At 45.2% G+C, this 26,879-nt stretch overlaps 2 protein-coding genes and 1 non-coding gene across 4 annotated transcripts in view; all 3 read right to left on the bottom strand.

Moving 5' to 3' along the window:
• Positions 1-13,223, bottom strand: part of RC3H2 (ring finger and CCCH-type domains 2) — a 33,360-nt gene extending 20,137 nt beyond the window's left edge. For both annotated transcript variants that reach the window (XM_067471756.1, XM_067471757.1), the window contains exons 1-9: positions 13,031-13,223; positions 9,196-9,491; positions 7,717-7,834; positions 5,817-6,050; positions 5,017-5,192; positions 4,603-4,803; positions 2,902-3,034; positions 2,519-2,637; positions 597-709 (exon numbers count right to left, since the gene is read on the bottom strand). In XM_067471756.1, coding sequence (XP_067327857.1) covers positions 597-709; positions 2,519-2,637; positions 2,902-3,034; positions 4,603-4,803; positions 5,017-5,192; positions 5,817-6,050; positions 7,717-7,834; positions 9,196-9,426 — 1,325 coding nt within the window. In that variant the 5' untranslated portion in view covers positions 9,427-9,491; positions 13,031-13,223. The remainder of the gene's footprint in view (positions 1-596; positions 710-2,518; positions 2,638-2,901; positions 3,035-4,602; positions 4,804-5,016; positions 5,193-5,816; positions 6,051-7,716; positions 7,835-9,195; positions 9,492-13,030) is intronic.
• LOC137097697 (small nucleolar RNA SNORD90) lies at positions 4,460-4,556 on the bottom strand. The gene has a single exon (XR_010910366.1). It is a non-coding gene; the product is annotated as a small nucleolar RNA SNORD90 (small nucleolar RNA).
• Positions 13,224-17,947: 4,724 nt separating the features above from the next.
• Positions 17,948-26,071, bottom strand: ZBTB6 (zinc finger and BTB domain containing 6). Its single transcript, XM_060757596.2, has 2 exons — positions 25,936-26,071; positions 17,948-22,535 (listed from the first exon to the last, which is right to left on the bottom strand). The coding sequence occupies exon 2, from the start codon at positions 22,522-22,524 to the stop codon at positions 21,277-21,279; it is 1,248 nt and encodes a 415-aa protein (XP_060613579.2). The 5' UTR covers positions 22,525-22,535; positions 25,936-26,071; the 3' UTR covers positions 17,948-21,276.
• Positions 26,072-26,879: the final 808 nt, after the last annotated feature.

Here is a 26,879-nt window from a genome sequence, read left to right as displayed (position 1 = left end):
TATTTACAGCTTTTATATTCTGCCCTTCCCACTCAGGGCGGATTACAGCATACACATCTATGGCAAACATTCAATGCCAATTTTTGACATGCAAACATATACAGACATGCACAGAGACTATTTAACTTGGGAGCGGTCGCTTTCCTTGTCCATCTGCGACGCTGATGAAGCACTTCCGCATTCCCCGCATGCTTCCCCGCTGGAATGCTTTGCTGGAGTCTTCTTTATGGCCTCATAAATCAGTTAATTTAGCCTCCCCACACTTTAAGGTGGTACCTAATTTTCCTACTTGACAGATGCAACTGTCTTTCGGATTGCAAAGGTCGACAACAGGCTACACACAATTGGTTGGAAACCCACTCCAACCCGGGCTGGCTTCGAACTCATGACCTTTTTGGTCAGAGTGATCTTGATGCAGCTGACACTCAACCAGCTGTGCCACAATCCCAGTGCACAATGCCACAATAACTTTTTGTCCATGAGAACTCCAAAAACTTTTCCACACGTACTGCTCTCGAGCCAGGCGTCCTCCCCCATTCTGTCTCTTTGCATTCCATCCAGTCCCAGTTTCCCCACTTTTCTGACCCCACACTTACTTCTCCAGCTCCTCCTGCGAGTGAGCAAAAGTGCAGTTGGTCCCCCGCGGGCACCCGCCTTGCTGTCGCAGGTCGCGGCACATGCTTGTTTTGTATTTGCTGTTAGGTTGGGGCTTTGGAGGGAGACACGAAAGGGGAGTCAGTCATATTTTTGCCACAGCTGTCTGCAACAGAGCCTAAAGCAGGACTCTTCAGTCTGCAGCTCTCCAGGTATTTTAATAATAATAATAATAATAATAATAATAATAATAATCTTTATTTATACCCCGCCACCATCTCCCCAAAGGGGACTCAGGGCAGCTTACATGAGGCCAAGCCCAGCAATACAACAATGCAAATCTACAACATAAAAATACAACAATAAAGTATAAGAAAATGAGATATAATAATAATAATAATAATAATAATAATAATAATCTTTATTTGTACCCCACCACCATCTCCCCAAAGGGGACTCAGGGCGGCTTACATGAGGCCAAGCCCAGCAATACAACAATGCAAATCTACAACATAAAATACAACAAAAAATATAAGATAATAAGATGTAATAATAATAATCTTTATTTATACCCCGCCACCATCTTCCCAAAGGGGATTCGGGGCGGATTATATGAGGCCAAGCCCAGCGATACAACAATGTAAATCTACAACATAAAATACAACAATAAAATATAAGAAAATAAGATATAATAATAATAATAATAATATTAATAATAATCTTTATTTATACCCTGCCACCATCTTCCCAAAGGGGACTCGGGGTGGCTTATATGAGGCTGAGCCTCATATAATACAATGCAATACAACAATGCAAATCTACAACATAAAAATACAACAATAAAATTTATTTATTTATTTACTTCACTTGTATACCGCTCTTCTCAGCCATCAGGCGACTCAGAGCGGTTAAAATATAAGAAAATAAGATATAATAATGATAATAATAATAATAATATTAATAATAATAATCTTTATTTATACCCCGCCACCATCTTCCCAAAGGGGACTCGGGGTGGCTTATATGAGGCTGAGCCTAATATAATACAATGCAATACAACAATGTAAATCTACAACATAAAAATACAACAATAAAATTTATTTATTTATTTACTTCACTTGTATACCGCTCTTCTCAGCCATCAGGCGACTCAGAGCGGTTAAAATATAAGAAAATAAGATATAATAATGATAATAATAACCTTTATTTATACCCCACCACCATCTCCCCAAAGGAGACTCGGGGCGGATTACATGAGGCCAAGCCCAGTGATACAACAATGCAAATCTACAACATAAAATACAACAATAAAATATAAGAAAATAAGATATAATATTAATAATCTTTATTTATACCCCACCACCATCTCCCCAAAGGGGACTCGGGACGGCTTACATGAGGCCAAGCCCAGCAATACAACAATGCAAACTCAGGCCGGTTTGCAAAACGGCACAATTTGATGCCACAATATTATAAACAGCTTTGTTTTGTTTTTTTGTCGTGTCAGGAGCGACTTGAGAAACTTGAAGTCGCTTCTGGTGTGAGAGAATTGGTTGTCTGCAAGGCCGTTGCCCAGGGGACGTTGCCCGGATGATTTGATGTTTTTGTCATCTTTGTGGGAGGCTTCTCTCATGTCCCCTTTGCATGAGGAGCTGGAGCTGATAGAGGGAGCTCATCTGCCTCTCCCCGGATTCGAACCTGCGACCTGTCAGTCTTCAGTCCTGCCGGCACAGGGGTTTAACCCACTGCACCACTGAGGGCTCCAATATAAACAGTTAAAAGCATATAAAATCCATAAATATCCATAAACAATAAAATCAATAAAATATAAAAAAATAAATGCTCCACATCTCATTTCCAGAATTTCCAGAGACAGGTTAATTTCCAAGGAAAGAGAGCACCTTTGGCTTCTGATTCCGCTCACCTGGGGGGTTTCGTGGCCTTTCCGGCTGTAGTTCTGGATGAAGTCCACCAAGCCATGGACCACCGTCTTCACAGCCACCATGGCGTTTTCCAGCTGCTCCCACGTTGGAGACGCAGCATCTGTGGGGAAAAGGGGGGAAACAAATGGGACACAATTAAGAAAGCCATGGGTCTGCAAGTTCTTGGGGGCTTTCTCATGACTAAAAGCGCGTCCCGATTCCCTGCGGCATGCGCACAGTTTACAATCTACGAATCCACCCTAAAAGAATGATGGAGAAGCATCCAAAGGACCGTCCCGCTTATTGACAAATAAGGGAAAAGAAAGGGATGCCCACGCCATCTTGCTCTCTCAGGCTCTCCCTCTCACGAAAACAGTTCACGTACCTGGATTGGGGTCGATGTTGGCCAAAAGCTCCAAATAGGGACGGAGCCTGTTCAGATTTGCAGGGTCGCCTGTCCGCTGCAGAACGATGGTCAGTTCCTGCACGCTTTTGGCAAAGGATTCTGGGGACTGAAGCTAAAGGCAGAAAAGGATGCATTATTATTATTATTATTATTATTATTATTATTATTATCCTGCTTTTTCTGCTGAAAAGGACACTCAAATCACCTTCAGATGTGTATTATTATTATTAGATTCAAAATATCTTCAAATATGTTATATTATTATCATTATCATTATTTTTGCTATCATCTTCATCATCCCACTTTTTCTCCCTCAAAAGAGATTCAAAGTGGTTTCAGATGTCTGTAGTACATCTGTAGGTGAAGTGGCCTTCTGTGATGCCATTGGAAAAGAAAGGTGACCTGTTTATGCAGGGAAAGGGGAGGAGGAAGGAGAGAATCAAAGGGAAAAAGAAGAAAAAGAAAGGAAAGGGGAATGAAGGAAGGAAGGAAGAAAAGGTGAAAATGTATGAGGGGAGCAGAGGAAAGAGAAGGGAAGACAGGAAAGAAAGAAGTGAAAAAGGAAGAAAGAAAAAGGAGGGAAGTGGAAGGAAGGAAGGAAGGAAGGAAGAAAAAAGAGCAAGAATGGAAGAGAAAGAATAGGGGAGAGGGAAGGAAGGAAGAGAAAAGGAAGGGGAGAAAGTATGAAAGAAAGAATGGAAGCGAAAGAATGGGAAAAGGAAGAGAAGGGGGGAGGAAAGGAAAAGAAAGGGGGAAAGGTATCAGAGGAGGAAGGAAGGAAGGAAGGAAGGAAGGAAGGAAGGGAAAAGTAAAAAATTGAGGGAAGGGAGGGAGGGAGGGAGGAAGAGAGGGAAAAGAAAGGAGAAAGGGTATGAGAAGAGGGAGGGAGGGAGGGAGGAAGAGAAAATATAAGAAAACGAAGAGAAGTGGGGGAAGGAGGGAAGGAAAGAAAGGAAGGACAAGAGGGAAAAGAAAGGGAAAAAGGCATGAGAAGAGGAAAAAAGGAAGGAAGGGAAAGGATTGTAAAAAGAAAAAAGTGAGGGAAGGAAGGGAGGGAAGAAGGGAAGAAGAGAGGGGAAAGAAAGGGGAAAAGGCATGAGAGTAGGGAGGGAGGGAGGAAGGAAGGAAGAGGGGGAAAGGGGAAAGGCACGAGAGGAAGAAAGAAGGAAGGAAGGAAGAGAAAGGATGGGAAAAGGAGGAGAAAAATGGGAGGAAAGGAAGAAGGGAAGGAAGAAAAGAAAGGAAGGACTTCTTGGCAGGGGGTTGGACTGGATGGCCCATGAGGTCTCTTCCAACTCTTAGATTCTATGATTCTATGAGAGGAGGAAGGAAGGAAGGAAGGAAGGAAGGAAGGAAGGAAGGAAGGAAGGAAGGAAGGGAGGGAGGGAGAGAGGGAAGAAAGAAAGAAAGATAGATGCAAGTGGTGAGGGGGGGCAGTAGACCCTTCGACAATTGGACAGTGGCAGGTATATATGTTAGTAAAATGAAGAAGGAAGGAATAAATGAAGGAAGGAGAGAATGGTCTGTGAATAAAACGGGGACGTCTTCAGGCAGCATAAATGGAAGATCAGCGTGAGAAGGCGGTGCCTTTCAGCTCAGAATCTGCCCTATGCAGGTTCATCACGAGACGTCCCTTTCCAGACGAGACCGAAAGGCCAAGGCCTTGGACGTGGGGCTGACCTTGTCGATGATGGACTGCATGTGGGACTTGTGGGCCAGGTCTCCGTAGAGGAGGGAGGACCACTGCTCTGGCGAGATCCGGAGCCCGGCTTCCATGGCGATGTGGACGATCTGCGCGTCGTGCTCCCTCCGCAAGGCCTCGTAGCTGCGGAACTCCTCCTTGAGCTGCATCAGGGAGGAGTCCTCGTCCCTTTTGGTGACCTAGGGGATCGAGCGCATAGAATCCTATTGCTGGGAGAGACCCCCGGGCCCACTCAAGCCCAACCCCACTCGGCCATCTCACTGCCAATACCATTTCTGAATGCATTGGCACAAAAGTCTTATAAAGTCCCATAACCAGCATGTAAATGGGAGCGGACAAGTGACAAAACAACAGAAAGCATTGGGGGGAAAAAAGTGCAGAGGTGTCCACACCTTGAAGCACGATGCGCGATAGAGCAGCTGCACCACGTGGCCGATGCTGGTTTTGGAGGCCTGCGGGAACCTCGGCTCCAGCCTCTGGACCACAAAAAGCACCAGAACTTTCCGGGAGAGGGCCGAGCCGTCCTCCAAGGCCAGGAGCACCAGCTTCAGGGCTTCTTCCTGCATCGCTAGAAAGCCAAAGGCAGGCGTCAGGGTCCCCGAGGCGCCCCCAAAGCAAATAAATAGCCCAATATTCTTCTCCAGTCCACTAATATTGTGTTATCGTAATAATATAATATATTGTGTTTACATATTACTTGTATTTACATATTGTATTTACATATTACTGCTCTGAGTCCCCTTTGGGGTGAGAAGGGTGGCATATAATTGTCATAAAAAATAAAAATAAAATAAAATCTCAAAACAGCAACAGGGATTCAGCATTGTGTCACTTTCTGTCACTATTTTGAGTGGGACCCCAGAGGGATTCAGAGATACTTGGAAGATGGCATGGTCTTCAAGGCTGCCTCGGAGACTGAGCACGTCTGTACGTTTTCATGTCTTTAAGTGGGGTAAAGATGGCATTAGATTGTGCAAAATAGGGACTTATGCAGCTGAGGGGGAAAAGGAAAGGGCTTTAGGCTGTTAGGAATGGTGGGAGTTGAAGTCCCAAGTTGGCCCATGCCTGGTCAAGGGAGACAGCCATGCAAGGAACCAAGGAAAGTCCTGCCTCATTCTGAATTAAGAATAGCTGCACCGCATGGACAATGAGATCATGCCCTGGCTCTCTGGTCGTTCCGCTCAGGGCTTACCTGGTCCGAGAAATTGGCAGCCTCGCGCCCGGACGGCCGCCCAAAGATTGGCCGAGAGCTGCTGGGGGTTCTGGTGCTGCAGGATCAGCTCGGTCACGGTCCGTTCCCCGAGAGAGCGGGCCGCCCGCATGGCCCGGACCCGGCCCTCTTCCTCGACCAGCTGGCAGTTTACCAGGGTGACCAGCTTCCTTTGCATGGGCCGGCTCAGGGCGCTCTGGTTCAAACTGGCAACACCTTTACAGGGGAAGGAACAGGAGTCAGAGAGGTGCATTGAAGGCTTCAGCAAGAAAAGGGCGCCCATATTGATTTGAAACCCAAACCAGGCCCGCCATGTCATTTTATCTGGACCTCCTGATACTGGACCGCATGCAACTCCTGCCTTCCTCACCATTAGACCTCATGACTCTACGTGGGGTTGCCTTTGAAGACTGCTCGGAAACTCCAACTAGTCGAGCGGGAGGCAGCCAGACTGCTCACCGGAGTGGCATACAGGGAGCATACCACCCCCCTGTTGTGTCAGCTCCACTGGCTGCCGATCCAATTCCGAGCACAATTCAAAGTGCTGGTCTTGACCTACAAAACCCTATACGGTTCCGGCCCAGTGTATCTGTCCGAATGGATCTCCCTCTACGTCCCACCCCGGAGTCTAAGATCTTCTGGGGAGGCCCTGCTCTCGACCCCACCTCTGTCACAAGTGAGGCTGGCAGGGATGAGGAGCAGGGCCTTCTCGGTGGTGCCCCCCCCACCTGTGGAACTCACTCCCTGAGGAGATTAGATCAGCGACTTCCTTTTTTTCATTCAGAAGAAAATTGAAGACCTGGATGTGGGACCAGGCTTTTGGACAGTCTGGCAGCTAAGAAAAGACCTTGATGATGGGCAGGAATTGACGGAACGGAATGGACCTATGGAACTCTGAACACTGAGCATGAGATTGTTTACTATTATGTTATGTACTTATGTTTTTAACCTGTTGATTGTTTAACTGCTTTTATGTATGTATGTATATTTGATATAGGCATCGAATTTGTGCCTTCCCTTGTAAGCTGCCCTGAGTCCCCCCTCGGGGGTGAGAAGGGCGGGGTAGAAGTAACTGAAATAAATACATAAATAAATGACTAGAGCTGATGGGAGTTGAATACACTTGTGTCTGGAAGGCTGCTGCCCCATCTCCTCCTTGAAGGACTCATAAGTAAATACAACATAAGTAAATACAATGAATAACATATGCAAAATAAAACAAAACAGATAATATCACGACAAGACAGAACATAATAGAACTGTTGAGTTCCAGGCTCAGAGAAGCAGATGGTGAGGACATAAGAATGGCCTCCCCCAGGAGAGCATGCCTGCTCCATCCATGTTTAACATTGACACAAATGACCAGCCACTGCCAGGAGGGACAGAGAGGTTCATCTACGATGATGATCGTGCCATCACCGCTCAAGCAGGGAGCTTTGAAAGGGTTGAACAGACACTCTACAAAGCTCTAGGTGCTCTTACTGCCTATTACAGGGAAAACCAGCTGATCCCTAATCCATCTAAAACACAGAAATGTGCTTTTCACCTTAAAAGCAGGCCCACATCCCGAGCTGAGAATTACCAGGGAAGGAATCCCACTGGAGCATTGCAGCACACCCAAATCCCTGGGAGTCACACTGGATCGTGCTCTGACTTACAAGAAGCACTGCCTGAACATCAAGCAAAAAAGTGGGTGCTAGAAATAATATCGTATGAAAGCTGACTGGCACAACCTGGGGGTCACAACGACACTTGGCTACTCTCCTGGCTGTTGGGAATTGTGGGAGTTGGAGTGCAAAACTCCTGGAGGGAGGGCCCAAGTCTGCCCATGCCTGTTCTAAAGGAGTAAGGGCCCCTCGTACCCTTTTGCATGGGAACTTACCTTTGCCTCCGCTCAGTGGCTTTAAATAGAGCGCCAGATCCTCGACACACTTCTTTGCCACCTCATAGTGCTTGTTCTCTCCTAGATGATTGAGTTTGATGGTGTGGTGATCGGGGACCTGCAAAGCAGAGGGGACAGGTGTTACAGCTGAGTCCCCTTGGGGAGAAGGGTGGAATAGTGAAGAGAGGGGCCAGGAAGGCAGTTACACCTTGCCTCCAGTGTTTTCAGTTGGGACCTCCCCACCCCCCTCCCCCACCTCCAGCACCAACCACTGTTCTGAGATCAGAGTGAAGAGAGGGTTCAGGAAGGCAATTACATCTTGTCTCCTGCACTATGCTTAATATAATATAATATATATATACATATAATATTGATAATATTATACTGTAATACAATATAATACTACTACTACTAATAATATATTATAATTATATATTTATATACAAGTAATATTACTAATAATATTACAGTATGTTATAATACAACTAGCCGTCCCCTGCCACGTGTTGCTGTGGCGCACATGGGGGTTCTGTGTGGGAGGTTTGGCCCAATTCTATCGTTGGTGGGGTTCAGAATGCTCTGTGATTGTAGGTGAACTATAAATCCCAGCAAATACAACTCCCAAATGTCAAGATTCTATTTCCCCCAAACTCCACCAGTGTTCACATTTGGGCAGATTGAGTATTCGTGTAGTGTTTGGTCCAGATCCATCATTGTTTGAGTCCGCAGTGCTCTCTGGATGTCGGTGAACTACAACTCCAAAACCAAAGGACACTGCCCACCAAACCCTTCCAGTATTTTCTGTTGGTCATGGGAGAACTGCCAAGTTTGGTCCAATTCTATTGTCGGTGGGGTTCAGAATGCTCTTTGTAGGTGAACGATAAATCCCAGCAACTACAACTCCCAAATGACAAAATCATTTTTGTGTGTGAAGGACATACATTGGGTTGTTAGGTGTCTTGTGCTCAAATTTGGTGTAAATTCGTCCAGTGGTTTTTGAGTTCTGTTAATCCCACAAACAAACATTACATTTTTATTTATATAGATGTAATGTAATATATAATATTAATATTGTGCTATGGTAATAATATAATATATTGTTCTTGTGGGGGTTTTGGGGCTACAGGGCCATGTTCTAGAGGCATTTCTCCTGACGTTTCACCTGCATCTATGGCAAGCATCCTCAGAGGTAGTGAGGATGCTTGCCATAGATGCAGGCGAAACGTCAGGAGAGAATGCCTCTGGAACATGGCTCTATAGCCCGAAAAAACCCACAAGAACCTAGTGATTCCAGCCATGAAAGTCTTCGACAATACATAATATATTGTATTTATATTTTATTTGTAAGCCGCTCTGAGTCCCCTTTGGGGTGAGGAGGGTGGCATATAAATGTCGTAAATAAATAAATAAAAATTATTATTATTATTATTATTAGTAGTAGTAGTACTACTACTACTACTCCTAGCATGCACTGCTTACCTGAGCTCCAACTAACTGGAGGAGTGCAAAGTTGACAGGAAGCACGTCGATGTCGGTGTTGATGGCTGTCTGGTCGAACGGGCAGGCCTTGCGGTGCAGCTTATTCAGGCAGGTCTTGCAGACGGTGTGGGAGCAGCCTAAGCTGATGGGCTTGTGCACGTTCTCGTCGAACTCGTTGTAGCAGATCGGGCAGGAGAGGAACTCCGTCCACTGCGCCGCCTGCACCGGCATCGTGGACGCTGGGCGCTCGCTCCCACCGCTAGCACACCATCGCCACGCTCCAAAGGGTTTGGCACCTGCCGAAGCAAACAGGTCCTTCATTGGGTAGTTGTAGGTTTTTTGGGCTACAGGGTCATGTTCTAGAAGCATTCTCTCCTGACGTTTTGCCTGCATCTATGGCAAGCATCCTCAGAGGTTGTGAGACCTCACAACCTCTGAGGATGCTTGCCATAGATGCAGGCAAAACGTCAGGAGAGAATGCTTCTAGAACATGGCCATACAACCCGAAAAAACCTACAACGATTCCAGCGATGAAAGCCTTCGACAGGTCCTTCATTAATACAGACATGCTTACGACTCAAGATATCAAAATGGTTTGGAATGTTTTAGAAAAGTCAGTGGCGAGGGTTATAATCGCAAAGAAGGTAGCTTTAAATGGCAAATTATCAATGGAAATTAAGGTGCTAAGAGGGGAAATTAAAAGATCGAAATTTTATTCATATTGGTCAGTTTCCATGAAATACATTTTAGAGAGCGACAAGGGAAAACAATACAGCCTCATTGGTCGGGGATTTTGGATATGACGTTTGTGTTATTTATTTTATTGTTTTTAATTGTCTTAAATGTTTTATGATGTTCTTGGGCACTGAATTTTGCCTCTGTAAACCGCCTTGAGTCCACCTGTGGGTTGAGAAAGGCGGCATACAAATATAGTAAATAAATAAATTTGTTTATTTGTTTACTCATATGGCAAAGGAAATGATACTTGTTCAGGCCTAGGTGGTGAGTTTAAGTATCTGTACAATGCACATCATTTTGTATTGAATGTTGTTTACGAATGTACAATGGAATTGAATGGAAATGTCTAGGTCAGTGGTTCTCAACCTGTAGTTCTCCCCAGGTGTTTCGGCCTACAACTCCCAGAAATCCCAGCTAGTTTACCAGCCCTTAGGATTTCTGGGAATTGAAGGCCAAAACATCTGCTCTAGAGCCTACAGCAATTACTAACAAGAATCTGTGAATCAATTAAGATGGACAAATTGATTAGGAGAAAAGCATAGTACTACACTCTGGCAATAAGAATAAAATGCACAAGATACAGGCTGGGTGACATCTGGCTTGAAAACAGTCCATCTATATCTACATCTAACAAATACATTTTAGTATGTGTTTTGTGCCGTTTTTACAATGTTCATGTGTTTTGATTATTCTGCAGCCCATCTCGAGCCATGAGGAGAGGCGGGTAGGAAATAAAATTATTATTAATTATTATTATTTTGCTTTCCATAGAATCCAAGAGTTGGAAGAGACCTCCTGGGCCATCATCCAGTCCAACCCCATTCTGCCAAGAAGCAGGAATATTGCATTCAAATCACCCCTGACAGATGGCCATCCAGCCTCTGCTTAATAATAATAATAATAATAATAATAATAATAATAGAATCCTAGAGTGGGAAGAGACCTCCTGGGCCATCCAGTCCACCCCCATTCTGCCAAGAAGCAGGAATATTGCATTCAAATCACCCCTGACAGATGGCCATCCAGCCCCTGTTTCAAAGCTCCCAAAGAAGGAGCCCCCACCACACACTTTTGTGTGTATATTTTGTGTATTAGTTTGTCTTTATAATACATACTCATGCTGACAGTATAACATTGGTGCTGCAGGCAAAGCAAATTCTAAAAAAAATTGTATGAAAGTTAGAGTTTTTTTCTCCCAGAATTGAAGCACTATATTTGATGATGCTTGAGTTTCGGTGAAACATGGAAATAGGTGATGATGATGATGATGATGATGATGATAATGTTCATACTGAAGGTGGAGTAAAAAGAGCCAAGCAATTCAGGGGTTCATCCTGGGATCCTAACTATTACGTTTATTTATATTTATTTATTTATATATGGATTATTATTGCGTTTCTGTTTGAAAAGTGGAATGATGTCCAGGGTGGGAGAAAGAACTCTGGTCTGTTTGAAGCCATCGTGGATGTTGCCATGAACAAGCTTGATTAGCATTGAGTAGTCAGGAAGCTAGAGAAGCAACCAGTGACGTATCTGCATAGATAGCCTGGCTGCTGTTGCCTGGAGGCACCCTCTTTTAGGAAAGTGTTAACTGGCCCGTGATTGTTTGCAGTCTGGAGTTCTCCTCTTTCTGAGAGGTGCTATTGACTGTAAGCAAGCTTGATTAGCGGCAGAGTCAACCAGTGAGGGTATCTGCATAGAGGCAGCCTAGCTGTTGTTGCCTGGGGGCACCCTCTTCTAGGGAGGTAGCTGGCCCTTGATTGTTTGCAGTCTGGAGTTCCCCTCTTTCCCAGTCTGTTCACTATTTACTGTGAGCAAGCCTGGTTAGCTGCAGAGTAAACCAGTGAGGTTATCTGCATAGAGGAAGCCTAGCTGTTGTTGCCTGGGGGCACCCTCTTCTAAGGAGGTGATAACTGGCCCCTGGATTGTTTTCAGTCTGGAGTTCCCCCCTTTCCGAATAGTGTTCACAATTTACTGTGAGCAAGCTTGATTAGCACTTGATTAGCATTGCCATGCAGATGCAGAGTCAACCAGTGAGGGTATCTGCATAGGTAACCTGCCTGTTGTTGCCTGGGGGCATCCTCTTCTAGGGAGGTGTTAACTGGCCCCTGGATTGTTTTCAGTCTGGAGTCCCCCCCCCCCTTTCCGAATAGTGTTCATGATTTACTGTGAGCAAACTTGATAAGCATTGCCATGCAGATGCAGAATCAACCAGTGAGGGTCTCTGCATAGAGGTAACCTGGCTGTTGTTGCCTGGGGGCACCCTCTTCTTGGGAGGTGTTAAGTGGCCCCTGGATTGTTTTCAGTCTGGAGTTCCCCTGGGAGGAGCCATTTATATCTGCACAGAGGCATCCTGGCTGTTGTGGCCTGGAGGCACCCTCTTCTAGGGAGGCGTTAACTGTCCCCTGGATTGTTTTGTCTGGAGTTCCCCTGGTAGGAGCCATTTATATCAGCACAGAGGCATCCTGGCTGTTGTTGCCTGGAGGCACCCTCTTCTAGGGAGGTGTTAACTGGCCCCAGGATTGTTTTGTCTGGAGTTCCCCTGGTAGGAGCCATTTATATCAGCACAGAGGCATCCTGGTTGTTGTTGCCTGGAGGCACCCTCTTCTAGGGAGGCGTTAACTGTCCCCTGGATTGTTTTGTCTGGAGTTCCCCTGGTAGGAGCCATTTATATCAGCACAGAGGCATCCTGGCTGTTGTTGCCTGGAGGCACCCTCTTCTAGGGAGGCGTTAACTGGGAGGAGCCATTGACTTATCTACTGATAATATAATACAAAAACCAATTAAGCATGAGTGAGTAGATATAAAGATAATCTATTTCTATATCGATAACCCTTATAATCCAACATGGAATGGCTCCCTTTCAATGGGAGGGAGGGGAAGGAGGGAGTGAGTCCAGGCAGGGAAGCCCCGCCCTCCTTTCCCAGGCGAGCAGGCCCCGCCCACCGGGGCTGGAGTGGGCGGGGCGTGGGGCAGGAGCGAAAAGGGCAGAGCCGCCCCTCCCTCGCTGCTGGGAAGAGCCCCGTTGCCTAGGCGACGGGGCTGTTCCTCTTCCCTGGCTCCCTCCCTCCGCGAAGGGGGCGGGGCCTCCCCTCACCTTCTTCTCCTCCTTCTCCGTCGTCGAAACCCGCGGCGTCGAAACGAGGGCCGGCGGAGCGTGGAGGAGAGGGCCCGTCGGCGCGCCTCTCCTCTCCTCCTCACAGGCCCCGAGGGGCGCACCCCGGAGCGGCCCAGCGGCGGCGGCGGCGACGTCGTCGTCTCCTCATCGCGGTGACAGCCGGGAGCCCCGCCCACCACGCCGGGCACGCCCCGCGGCGCACCTCTCGCGAGACTTCCCCACGAGACTTCCCCCTCCCCACACAGCCCTCGTCTCGCTCTCTCTCACGTGAGCCTCCTCTCACGGTGGGCGGGGCTTCCTAGGGGCTCATTTGCATACCAGGCCCTCATCTCTACAGAGCTCAGTGGGGATGGGCGGGGCCTCCTTGGGACTTATTTGCATAGCAGAGCCTGATCTCATAGAGCAGACTGAGGGTGAGCGGGGCCTCCCTAGCTCTCTGGCTCACCAGGGTGGGCGGGGCTTCCTTGGGGTTCATTTACATAGCAGAGCCTGATCTCTACAGAGCTCAATGGGGATGGGCGGGGCCTCCCTGAGACTTATTTGCATAGCAGAGCCTGATCTCTACAGGGTGTGGGCGGGGCCTCTCTGGGGCTTATTTGCATAGCAGACCCGGACCTTTTCTACAGAGCTGAGGGTGGGCGGGGCCTCTCCGGTACTCATTTGCATAGCACACCCTGGTATCTAGAGCTCAATGAGGGTGGGCGGGGCCTCCCTGGGACTTATTTGCATAGCAGAGCCTGATCTCATAGAGCACACTGAGGATGGGCAGGGCCTCTCCGGGGCTCATTTGCATAACAGAGCCGGATCTCTAGCTCATTGGGATGGGCGGGGCCTCCCTGGGACTTATTTGCATAGCAGAGCCTGATCTCTACAGTGTGGGCGGGGTCTCCCTAAGGGCTTATTTACATAGCAGAGCCTGATCTCATAGAGCAGACTAAGGGTGGGCGGGGCCTCTCCGGGGCTTATTTGCATAGCAGAGCCTGATCTCTAGCTCACTGGGGGTGGGCGGGGCTTCCTTGGAGTTCATTTACATAGCAGAGCCTGATCTCTACAGAGCTCATTGGGGATGGGCGGGGTCTCCCTGGGACTTATTTGCATATCAGGCCCTGATCTCTACAGGGTGTGGGCGGGGCCTCCCCAGGGCTTATTTACATAGCAGTGCCTGATCTCTACAGAGCTCAATGAGGGTGGGCGGGGCCTCTCCGGGGCTCATTTGCATAGCAGAGCCTGATCTTCTCTACAGAGTTCACAGAGGGTGGGCGGGGCTTCCCTGGGCTCATTTGCATAGCAGAGCCTGATCCCTACAGGGTGTGGGCGGGGCCTCTCCTGGGCTCATTTGCATAGCAGAGCCTGATCTCATAGCGCAGACTAAGGGTGGGCGGGGCCTCTCCTGGGCTCATTTGCATAGCAGAGCCCGGTCTCTACAGAACTCACTGAGGGTGGGCGGGGCCTCCCTAGGGCTCATTTGCATACAAGGCCCTGATCTCACACTAATGATCATGTGTGCTGTGTTGTTATGTACATGTAAATAAATAACAATATATAATATATAACATATTCACTACAATAATATATATCATAATATATAATATAATAATATATAACATAATAATGTATAATAACAATAATAATCATATGTCTCTTATATCCCTGTACGTAGCAACACATGTACAGAACAGCACAACACATGTGTGCTGTGTTATGTACATGTAAATGAAATAAAAATAGAATATAATATAACATTAATAAGTAATACTTATGTATTTATTTCCTATATTTATATACCGCTTTTTTCAGCCCAGAAGCGACTCAAAGCGGTTGCTATGTACATGTAAATAAAAAATAATATATCACATAATAATATATAATATATAACATAACAACATAGCATATAATAATATATAACATATAATAAAATATAACATTTTTTGTTGTGTCAGGAGCGACTTGAGAAACTGCAAGTCGCTTCTGGTGTAACATGGTAATATATAATAATACTAATAGTAATAATAATAATATAATGCCTCTAATACCCTTCTAATATCCATTTAATATAAGAATATATAACATAATGATAACATAAAATAATAATACGATGCCTCATATCTCTGTACATAACAACAACACACATACATACATAACAACACAACACATGTGGGCTGTGTTATGTACATGTAAATAAATAATAATATATAATATAATAATATATGACATATTAATAAAATATAATGTAATATATAACATAACAACATAGCATATAATAATGTATAAAATATAATAATATATACATAATAACTGAAATTAAATCCAGACAAGACAGAGGTCCTCCTGGTCAGTCGCAAGGCCGAGCAGGGTATAGGGTTACAGCCTGTGCTGGATGGGGTCGCACTCCCCTTGAAGGCGCAGGTTCGCAGCTTGGGTGTGACCCTGGACTCATCGTTGAGCCTGGATCCCCAGGTTTCGGCGGTGACCAGGGGACCATTTGCACAGCTTAGGCTCGTGCGCCAGCTGCGCCTGTACCTTGGGAAGTCTGACTTGGCCACGGTGGTACATGCTCTGGTCACATCCCGCCTTGACTACTGCAACGCTCTCTACGTGGGGCTGCCCTTGAAGACGGCCCGGAAGCTTCAGCTAGTCCAGCGCGCGGCAGCCATGTTACTAACAGGAGCAGGACGCAGGGAGCATACAACGCCCTTGCTGTTCCAGCTCCACTGGCTGCCGATCTGCTACCAGGCCCAATTTAAGGTGCTGGTGTTATCCTACAAAGCCCTAAACGGTTCCGGCCCAAAATACCTTTCGGACCGCATCTCGGCCTATGAGCCCACGAGGACCTTGAGATCATCTGGGGAGGCCCTTCTCTCGATCCCGCCTGCCTCACAGGCATGTCTGGCGGGGACGAGAGAGAGGGCCTTCTCGGTGGTGGCCCCCCGGCTGTGGAACACCCTCCCTGTAGACATCAGACAGGCGCCCTCCCTTATGGCCTTCCATAAGAGCCTGAAGACATGGCTATTCGAGAAGGCATTTAACTGAGTGCTATAGCAACTGGAAATGACAACTGGAACGGACTACGACTACGAGATGGATTATGATTCTACGAAGACGGAGCGGATTATTTTAGTGTAATTAGATGATGTGTAGTAGTGATATGTTGGTTTTGTCGTCTTGGCTCATTGTAAATTGTCTTTTGTGTGCTGTACACTGCCACGAGTCGCCCTAGGGCTGAGAGCGGCGGTTAACAAATGCAGGAAATAAATAAATAATAAATAAATAAAATAAATAAATAATAATAATAATATGCCTCTAATACCCTTCTAATATCCATGTAATATAATAAGATATAATATGATAATATATAATAATAATATAATGCCGCGTATCTCTGTACATAACAACAACACACATACATAACAACACAACACATGTGGGCTGTGTTATGTACATGTAAATAAATAATAATATATAATATAATAATATATAACAATAATATATAATAATATAAAGCCTGTAATACCCCTCTAATATTCATATAATATAATAATATATAACATACGGATAATATATAATAATAATATGTCTCTTATATCCCTGTACGTAACAACACATGTACAGAACAGCGGAACACATGTGTGCTATGTTACGTACATGTAAATAAATAGAGTTAGAAGAGACCTCAAGGGGCCATCCAGTCCAACCCACTTTTTCCTGGAAGGAAGACACAATCCAAGCCCTCCCAATAGATGGACTTCCAGACTCTAATAATAATAATAATAATAATAATAATAATGTAGAACCATAGAATCTGAGAATTCAAAGGGGTCCCAAGAGGCCATCCAATCCAACCCCCTTGTTCCATGAAGGAAGGCACAATCCAAGCCCTCCCAACAGATGGACATCCCTCCCAACAGATGGATATCCCTGTACGTAACAACACATGTACAGAACAGCGGAACACATGTGTGCTATGTTACGTACATGTAAATAAAATAAAAATATAATAATAATAATAATAATAATAATAATAATAATAATATGCCTCTACTATCCCAGGCCCTTGGGAAGAGCCTGATATTCAGAGACGAATATCGGGCATGTCTGCTGTGATGTTATGTACATGTAAATAATAATGAAATAGTAATTCAAGAAATGTTCTGTCCTTTCCTGGCTTTGAAAGTAGCTGTTTTGTTTTTGTGGCTGCCACAAACTAGGTTGAATGGGTTGGGACGCGGGGATGAGATAGCCATTGGAAAGCTATTGCAAAATAATAATAATATAATAATAATAAACCTTTATTTGTACCCCGCGACCATCTCCCGCAGGACTCGGTGCGGCTTACAAGAGGCCGAGCCCAAAGTACATCCTTAACAAAAACACAACAGGCAACAATACAATGCAACAATAAATAAACTCATAACAAAGCAATAGAACAATAACAGAAACACAACACTGTTAAAAAACCTGTGGCAGGGCCAAAGGTAATGGTTAAAATTCTAAAAATGCTGGGCATGCCCAGGTGAGGTGGAATGGGTACTTTGGGAATAGAAGGGTGTGCAGGCAATTCTCTCATAAAGTGCATTAGGGACAATTGCTCGGGATGCCTTAATCTGGGAAGGCACATTGGAACATCTATGTTTTCAAGCTCCTTCTGAAGACTGCCAGTGTTGGGGAGTGCCTGATGTTCTTGGGGAGGAAGTTCCAGAGTTGTGGGGCCACCACCGAGAAGGCCCTGTCTCTCGTCCCCACCAATCGCGCTTGCGATGCCGGTGGGATCGTGAGCAGGGACTCTCCAGATGAACGAAAATGTGCTGCGGCAGGGCGGTGTCCCTCTTGCAAACACTTTCCCCATGTTTTGATGATGGAACCAATTAGGGAACGACATTGATGAGCTGTGTCAAAGGCTGCCATCAAAGGTGGGCGAACTTTATTGTCACGTGCAAGCCAAGGAAGGAAAAACCGCACACCGAACAATGAACCCAACCTTCCCCAAAACCGGACATCATCAGCACTCGGGCAACACAAGCACCAAAAACAAAACAATTGAACAAAACGTTTGAGTAAACACAGCCAGCACAACGCTTACAAAAAAGGAGAATCCTAGAGTCAGAAGGGATCTCAAGAGGTCATCCAGTCCAACCCCCTTCTTCCAAGAAGGAAGGCACAATCCAAGCCCTCCCGACAGATGGTCATTCAGCCTCTGCTTAAAATAATAATAAAAATACAGAACCATAGAGTCCTAGAGTTAGAAGAGACCTCAAGGGGCCATCCAGTCCAACCCACTTTTTCCTGGAAGGAAGACACAATCCAAGCCCTCCCAATAGATGGACATCCGGACTCTAATAATAATAATAATAATAATAATAATAATAATAATAATAATGTAGAACCATAGAATCCTAGAGTTCAAAGGGGTCCCAAAAGGCCATCCAATCCTACCCCCTTGTTCAATGAAGGAAGGCACAATCCAAGCCCTCCCGACAGATGGACATTCAGCCTTTGCTGAAAATAATAATAATATTAATACAGAACCATAGAATCCTAGAGTCAGAAGGGACCTCAAGGGGCCATCCAATCCAACCTCCTTTTTTCAGGAAGGAAGACACAATCCAAGCCCTCCCAACTGATGGACATCCAGACTCTTATAATAATAATAATAATAATAATAATAATAATAATAATAATATAGAACCATAGAATCCGAGAGTTCAAAGGGGTCCCAAGACGCCATCCAATCCAACCCCCTTCATCCAGGAAGGAAGGCACAATCCAAGCCCTTCTGACAGATGGACATCCAGCCTCTGCTTAAAATAATAATAATAATAATAATAATAATAATACAGAACCATAGAATCCTAGAGTCAGAAGGGACGTCAAGAGGTCATCCAATCCAACCTCAGGAAGGAAGACACAATCCAAGCCCTCCCAATAGATGGACATCCAGGCTCTAATAATAATAATAATAATAAAGAACCATAAAATCCGAGAGTTCAAAGGGGTCCCAAGAGGCCATCCAATCCAACCCCCTTGTTCCATAAAGGAAGGCACAATCCAAGCCCTCCCAACAGATGGCCATCCAGCCTCTGCTTAGGCTTTTGAGGTCTCTTCCCACTCTAGGATCCTTATATAGAAAGCACAGGTGTTTATATCACTTATATATATATAAATATTTCCAGGGGAGACACAAGAGTATTTTGGAACAAAGATGGAGGCGAAAAGTCAAGCACCAAGAGAATGGAGGGCATGATTTGGGATCCATGTACACTGTTGACAAATGGCACCCCCTTGGAGTGCTGTGGGATCATGGGAGCTGTAGTTTCGTAAGGTTCAGCAAGAGGTCTGATGCCTTGGCGAAACATCAGGAGAAAATGCTACTGGAACACGGCCAGACAGCCTGAAAAACTCTCAGCAGCCCAAAGGCCCAGTCTGTTTACCAAACACAAGTCAGTCGCACCCATATTAGCAAAGGTTCCAGATGGTTTGGCCGGACGGAATGGAGTCCATTATTTCCCAAGCCAAAAATGGCGGATAATCTTATATCCGGACCCAGTCTCCGTCTCAGATCCGTCCCTTGTATTCCATGGCAGACGAACAGGAGGCTTCGAAGGCAAACGCGAGGCTGCTCTTTCCTGCCAAATACCCCAAAAAGGTGCCATTCGAGGCGGAGGCCGCTTCCGTGCCACTGGACACTTTAAAGTCACAATCACCAACAGACTTTGTCATAAATACAAACATAAATACTGTTTAAGGAGTGAAACCTGACGATAATACATTGTCCCAAAGTGCGTAGGGGAGACCTCCTTCTGTTGTTTCTGAGGTGCATCCACACTGTACATTTGCAGCAGTTTGATCCCACTTTTAAGGTTTATTATGATTATTATTACATTTATCAATACACCACTTTAAGAGAAGGAAATGCGGTATATAAATAATAATAATAATAATAATAATCCCACTCAGCAAACCCTAGGATAAAATTTCTTCTCTCTTTAAGAGAAGAAAGTGGTATATAAATATAATAATAAATATAGAGTGTATGTATATGTGTAAGTATACCTGTGTGTGTGGATATGTGTATGTATATTTGTGTATATGTGTATGTATATTTGCGTATGTGTGCATGTATATCTGTGTGTGTTTATGTGCATGTATATTTGTGTATATGTATTATATGTATATCTCAGTGTGTATATGTGTATGTATATCTGTGGGTACACCCACATATAAATATTTGTGTATATGTGTATGTATATCCGTGTGTATGCATATTTGGGAATATGAATATGTATATCTGTGTATATTTGTGTATGTTTATGTATATGTGTGTGTATGAATATTTGTGTATGTAAGTATGTATATCTGTGTATGTGTATATTTGTGTATATGTGTATGTATATCTGTGTATGTGTATATTTGCGTATATGTGTATGTATATCTGTGTGTATGCATATTTGTGTATGTGAGTATGTATATCTGTGCATGTGCATATTTGTGTATGTGAGTATGTATATCTGTGTATGTGTATATTTGTGTATGTGAGTATGTATATCTATGTGTATCTATGTGTATGTATATCTCTGTGTGTGCATATTTGTGTATGTGAGTATGTATATATGTGTATGTATATATTTGTGTATATTTGTATGTATATCTGAGTATGTGTATATTTGTGCATGTGAATATGTATATTTGTATATATGTGTATGTATATTTGTGTATGTGAGTATGTATATCTGTGTATGTGTATATTTGTGTATATGGGTATGTATATCTAAGTGTATGTATATTTGTGTATGTATATGTGTATACACCCACAGATATATATTTGTGTATATGTGTGTATGCATATTTGTGTATGTTGAGTATGTATATCTGTGTATGTGTATGTGTATGTATATGTGTTTGTGTAACCAAATCTAGCAAACAAAACACAGCACCCTCTGGCTTGGTGTTACTAAAGTAAGGTCCTCCTTTGTAAGAAAATGTTGGTTCATTAAAGCAGAGAATCCCAAATATCCCATCAAAGGATATTTCCTATCAGAGGGAGTCGTGCTGGTGAAAGTGGGATCGAAAGGCTATCAATATACAGTGTGAACACACCTCTGGATAAAGTTCCCACCTATCTTTTGGAAGTGCTGTTTGTGGGAATGTTGGGGTGCCTCAGCGAGCGGGATGAGGATCTTAAAGGGCGGGACAGTGCTGTGACTTGCAATGGATCCTCCCCAAAGGTCTTCCTAGTCGTAGTCTATCCTGACCTGGGTGATGGTGTCGAAGGAGGCCTTGTCCGCGCCGCTCCTCCCGTGGACGGAGGTGAGGTGCTTCTTGAGGGCGGACTTGTGCTTGAAGTCCATGTCGCAGCAGTGGCACTTGTAGGGCCGGTCCCCGCTGTGGATGTTGAGGTGGTCCTGGAGGGTGCTCTTGGCCGTGAAGGTCTTGAGGCACACCATGCACTGGAAGGGCCGGATGCCCATGTGGCCCCGGATGTGCCGGTTGAGGTTCTTCTTCTGCGTGAAGGTCTTCCCGCACTGCAGGCACAGGAAGAGCTTGTGCATCTTGAGGTGCCGGAGGTAGTTCTCCAGGTGGAGGAAGCCGCGGGGGCATTTGGGGCACTGGTGGCGCCACGAGTAGCCCGAATCCTCCGGGTTGCCCAACCCCGGCATTGCGGCGCCTTCCGGGTTCTCGCCCCCAAAGCTCTGGAACGGCGCTGCGGAGGTTTCCGTCATCCGGCTCTCCACCGTCGAGTTGATCAAAGAGTGCTGAGTCTCCGGGAAGTACAGGTTGGGCTTCGAAGAGGTGGAGGGCTGCGAAAAACGTTCGTTGTCATCGTCCACGTCGGGACCCATTTGGAAGATGCAGATCTCCTCGTCCTTGTATCCGATCTCGACGGCCGATATCTCCGGGCTTTTGGCCTCCTTGCGATCCGGGATCAGCCTCGGTCTCTCCCCCTTTTCCCGTTTGACGTGGTGAATGGGGCTATCTTCGGAAATCTCAATAATCTCGCAGTCCCCGTCCGCGCCTCCGTCTTTGCCTCCGGTCTCCATGTCGGAGGAGTGACACTTCTCGGGCTGCCCTGCCTCACCTTCCAGGGCAGCATCCATCTCCAGGTACTTGGAAAGCGCCTCCGTGCACTTCTCCACGATGTGGACCATCTGCAGGTAACTGGCGGCCGTCAGGTATTTGAGGAGCTCCTTCCGCTTCACCTCCAGAGCCCCCGTGTAGCAGGAGAGGAGCAGCTTCCGGCCGACCTCGGCGCTCTGCAGGATGGTGATGCGCACCTGCTGGGACTGGGTCAGGAGGAACTGGTCCCGCATGAAGGTGGAGCAGGCCGCAAAGATCACCTTGTGCCCCGGGAACTCCGTGTCGTTGATGTAGATGGAGACGTCGCAGAAGAGGTTCTGCTGCCGCAGGAGGTTCATCTTCTGCAGGACGGCGTCGCCCTGCTGCTCGAACTGGAAGTGGAGGACGTCCGAGTCGGCAGCCATGGTCAAGAGCCCTGCAAGTGCGGCGCGGAAACAAAGCGGAACTTCAGCGAGACAAGAACCAGGAAAGGCGGCATAACAGGGGAGTTAGAGAAGGGAGGGGAGCACACAGCAGAATTCAAAGGACTAAGAGCTATCTATAGACCGTCACAGTATTTATGGATCTTCCCCACTCTTCTCTCTCTCTCTTTCTTCTACTTTCTTTCACACACCTTCCCTCTCTTCTTTGCTTTCTTTCTCTCTCTTTCCTTCATACACCTTCCCCTTTCTCTCTCTCTCTCTCTTTCATTCTTCTACTTTCTTTCACACACCTTCCCTCTCTTCTTTTCTTTCTCTCTCTCTTTCCTTCATACACCTTCCTTCATACATCTTCCCCTTCCTTCCTTCCTTCCTTCCTTCCTTCCTTCCTTCCTTCCTTCCTTCCTGTTCCTTCATACACCTTCCCCTTTCTTTCCTTCCTTCCTTCCTTCCTTCCTTCCTTCCTTCCTTCCTGTTCCTACTTTCTTTCTCTTTCCTTCACACACCTTCCCCTTTCTTTCTTTCCTTCTTTCCTTCCTTCCTTCCTGTTCCTTCTTTCTTTCTCTTTCCTTCACACACCTTCCTCTTTTCTTCCTTCCTTCCTTCCTTCCTTCCTTCCTTCCTTCTTTCCTTCCTTCCTTCCTGTTCCTTCATACACCTTCCCCTTTCTTTCTTTCCTTCCTTCCTGTTCCTACTTTCTTTCTCTTTCCTTCACACACCTTCCCCTTTCTTTCTTTCCTTCTTTCCTTCCTGTTCCTTCTTTCTTTCTCTTTCCTTCATACACCTTCCTCTTTTCTTCCTTTCTTCCTTCCTTAATTCCTTCCTGCATGTTCCTTCTTTCTTCCTCTTTCCTTCATACACCTTCCTCTTCCCTTCCTTCCTTCCTTCTTGCATGTTCCTTCCTTCCTTCTCTTTCCTTCATACATCTTCCCCTTTCTTTCCTTCCTTCCTTCTTTTCCTTCCTTCCTTCATGCATGTTCCTTCTTTCTTTCTCTTTCCTTCATACACCTTCCTCTTTCTTTCTTTCTTTCTCGCCTGCCCGCCTGTTCCTTCTTTCTCTTTCCTTCATACACCTTCCCCTTTCCTTCTTCCTTTTCCTTCCTTCATGCATGTTCCTTCTTTCTTCCTCTTTCCTTCATACAGCTTCCCCTTTCTTTCCTTCATGCACAATCTTTCTTTTTTCTTTCTCTCTTCCCCTCTTACATCTTGCTCCCCTCTTCTTTCTCTTTCTATCTTTCCTCGCTTTCCCTTTCTTTCCTTCCCCTATCTCTATACCCTCCCCTTCTTTCACCCCTTCTTCCTTTTCTCTTCTTTCCTCTTTATTGCACTCTCTCTTGCTTCTCAATTTTGTTTTCTTCTTTTTCCTCTTTCTTTCCTTCCTGTCATATAGCAACAGCTCATCTGCTTCACTCGTCTTTTTTCTCTTTCTCTTTCCTTCTTTCTTTCCTCATCTGCTTCACTCGTCTTTCTCTTTCTCTCTCTTCCCTTCTTTCCTTCATGCACCTTCCCCTTTTGTTTTCTCTCTCTTCCCTTGCTTTCCCTCATACACCTTCCCCCCTCTTCCCTTTCATTCATTCTTCCTTCCCTTCCTTCCTCTTTATATCCCCCTCTCTTCCTTCTCAATTTAGTTTCCTTCTTTTTCTCTTCTTTTCCTTCCTGCCATATAGCAGCAGCTCACCTGCTTCATAGAATCCTAGAGTTGGAAGAGACCTCCTGGGCCATCATCCAGTCCAATCCCATTCAGCCAAGAAGCAGGAATATTGCATTCAAAGCACCCCTGACAGATGGCCATCCAGCCTCTGTTTCAAAGCCTCCAAAGAAGGAGCCTCCACCACACTCCCTCCGGGGCAGAGAGTTCCACTGCTGAACGGCTCTCACAGTCAGGAAGTTCTTCCTTGTGTTCAGATGGAATCTCCTCTCTTATCGTTTGAAGCCATTGTTTCGCGTCCTAATCTCCAGGGAAGCAGAAAACAAGCTTGCTTCCTCCCTCCTCCCTATGACTTCCTCTCACATATTTATCCGGAGTCCCCGGTGGCACAGTGTGTTAAACCTCTGTGCTGGCAGGACTGATGACCGACAGGTTGCAGGTTCAAATCCGGGGAGAGGCGGATGAGCTCCTTCTATCAGCTCCAGCTCCCCATGCGGGGACATGAGACAAGCCTCCCACAAGGATGTTAAAACATCAAAACATCTGGGCATCCCCTGGGCAACGCCCTTGCAGACGGCCAATTCTCTCACAACAGGAGTGACTTGCAGTTTCTCAGGTCACTCCTGACACGATAAAAAAATAAAGCAGCAGCTCACCTGCTTCATAGAATCAAAGAGTTGGAAGAGACCTCCTGGCCCATCATCCAGTCCAACCCCATTCTGCCAAGAAGCAGGGACATTGCATTCAAATCACCCCTGACAGATGGCCATCCGGCCTCTGTTTAAAAGCTTCCAAAGATGGAGCCTCCACCACACACCGGGGCAGTTCCACTGCTGAACGGCTCTCACAGTCAGGACGTTCTTCCCCATGTTCAGATGGAATCTCCTCTCTTGTAGTTTGAAGCCATTGTTCCGCGTCCTAGTCTCCATGGAAGCAGAAAGGAAGTTTGCTCCTTCCTCCCTGTGGCTTCCTCTCACATATTTATCCATGGCCCACATCCTGTCTCCTCTCAACCTTCTCTTCTTCAAGCTAAACTTGCCCAGCTCTTTAAGCCACTCCTCATAGGGCTTGTTCTCCAGACCCTAGTCTCCAGGGAAGCAGAAAACAAGCTCGCTCCCCCCTCCCCCTTGTGGCTTCCTCTCACATATTTATACATGGCTCTCATCATGTCTCCTCTCATCCTTCTCTTTTTCAGGCTAAACATGCCCAGTTCCCTAAGCCGTTCCTCATAGGGCTTGTTCCCCAGACCCTTGGTCCTTTTAGTCACCTTCCTCTGGACACATTCCAGCTTGTCAATGTCTCTCTTGAATTGTGGTGCCCAGAATGGGACACTGCATTCCCTGCCTTCCTTTCCCAATCACGTGACAGAGGGCCACTTCACCCTGCCACAGCCAATCCTTGAATTTCTTTCTTTCTTCCTTCCTTTGGATGAAACCCCCAATTATTTTTACATAGGATAATGGCAGGGGGTGTAGGCCAAGCTTGGCCCAGATCTAGGTGGTGCAAAGGTATGTTACAGGATATATTCCAGTGGTTCTCCACCTGGGGCCCCCAGATGTTTTGGGCCTACAACTCCCAGAAATCCTAACAGCTGGTAAACTAGCTGAGATTTCTGGGAGTTGTAGGCCAAAAACATCTGGGGACTCCAGGTTGAGAACCACTGATATATGCCAATATTTCCAAAATACAAGGGGGAAAGGAGCCTTCTTTCTTTCCCATTGGGCCCGCCATAGAAATAAAAGCCGTACCTTTCCTGCTTCCCTTGTTGCTCGGTTGGAAGCCGGTCTCTTTTGAGGCATGCACAGGTTGGCAGGGAAGGAGGAGGAAGGAAACACTCCCCGGAACCTTTTTCCGCGCCTCCTGTTCCTCACCCGGAAAAGAACCCGCGCGCACACAGGAGCCTGCACCCTATTGGCCGAGGGCGCTGACGCTGCCGGCCAATCATGAAGCGAGGCGAGGAGAAGGCTGCAAAAACATAAACATATGAAAATTCAGAGTGGCTTCCCTTCTTCCCTGCACGATTGTCGCGGGTTATTAGTATTGTATTACAATATATTATTATGATTATAATTATAATAGTGTATTATACAATTATTATAGTGCATTATTACTATTCTTGTATTACATTATAATTATTATAACGTATTCTTAGTATTCTTGTATTACATTATAATATTCTTATGATTATAATTATAATAGTGTATTATATAATTATTATTATAGTGCATTATTAGTATTACTGTATTACATTATAATTATTATAGTGTATTTTTAGTATTCTTGTATTACATTATAATATTCTTATGATTATGATAATTATAATAGTGTATTATATAATTATTATTATAGTGCATTATTACTATTCTTGTATTACATTATAATTATTATAGTGTATTTTTAGTATTCTTGTATTACATTATAATATTCTTATGATTATGATAATTATAATAGTGTATTATATAATTATTATTATAGTGCATTATTACTATTCTTGTATTACATTATAATTATTATAACGTATTCTTAGTATTCTTGTATTACATTATAATATTCTTATGATTATGATAATTATAATAGTGTATTATATAATTATTATTATAGTGCATTATTAGTATTCTTGTATTACATTATAATTATTATAGTGTATTCTTAGTATTCTTGTATTACATTATAATATTCTTATGATTATGAT

This window comes from Anolis sagrei, chromosome 11 (genome assembly GCF_037176765.1).
Source record: "Anolis sagrei isolate rAnoSag1 chromosome 11, rAnoSag1.mat, whole genome shotgun sequence".
Taxonomy (NCBI): domain Eukaryota; kingdom Metazoa; phylum Chordata; class Lepidosauria; order Squamata; family Dactyloidae; genus Anolis; species Anolis sagrei.
This window is presented reverse-complemented; position numbering and strand designations above follow the sequence as displayed.

Bases quoted from the DNA above. Each gene is read 5' to 3' on its own strand.
- ZBTB6 (XM_060757596.2), bottom strand. From the start codon at position 22,524: ATGGCTGCCGACTCGGACGTCCTCCACTTCCAGTTCGAGCAGCAGGGC.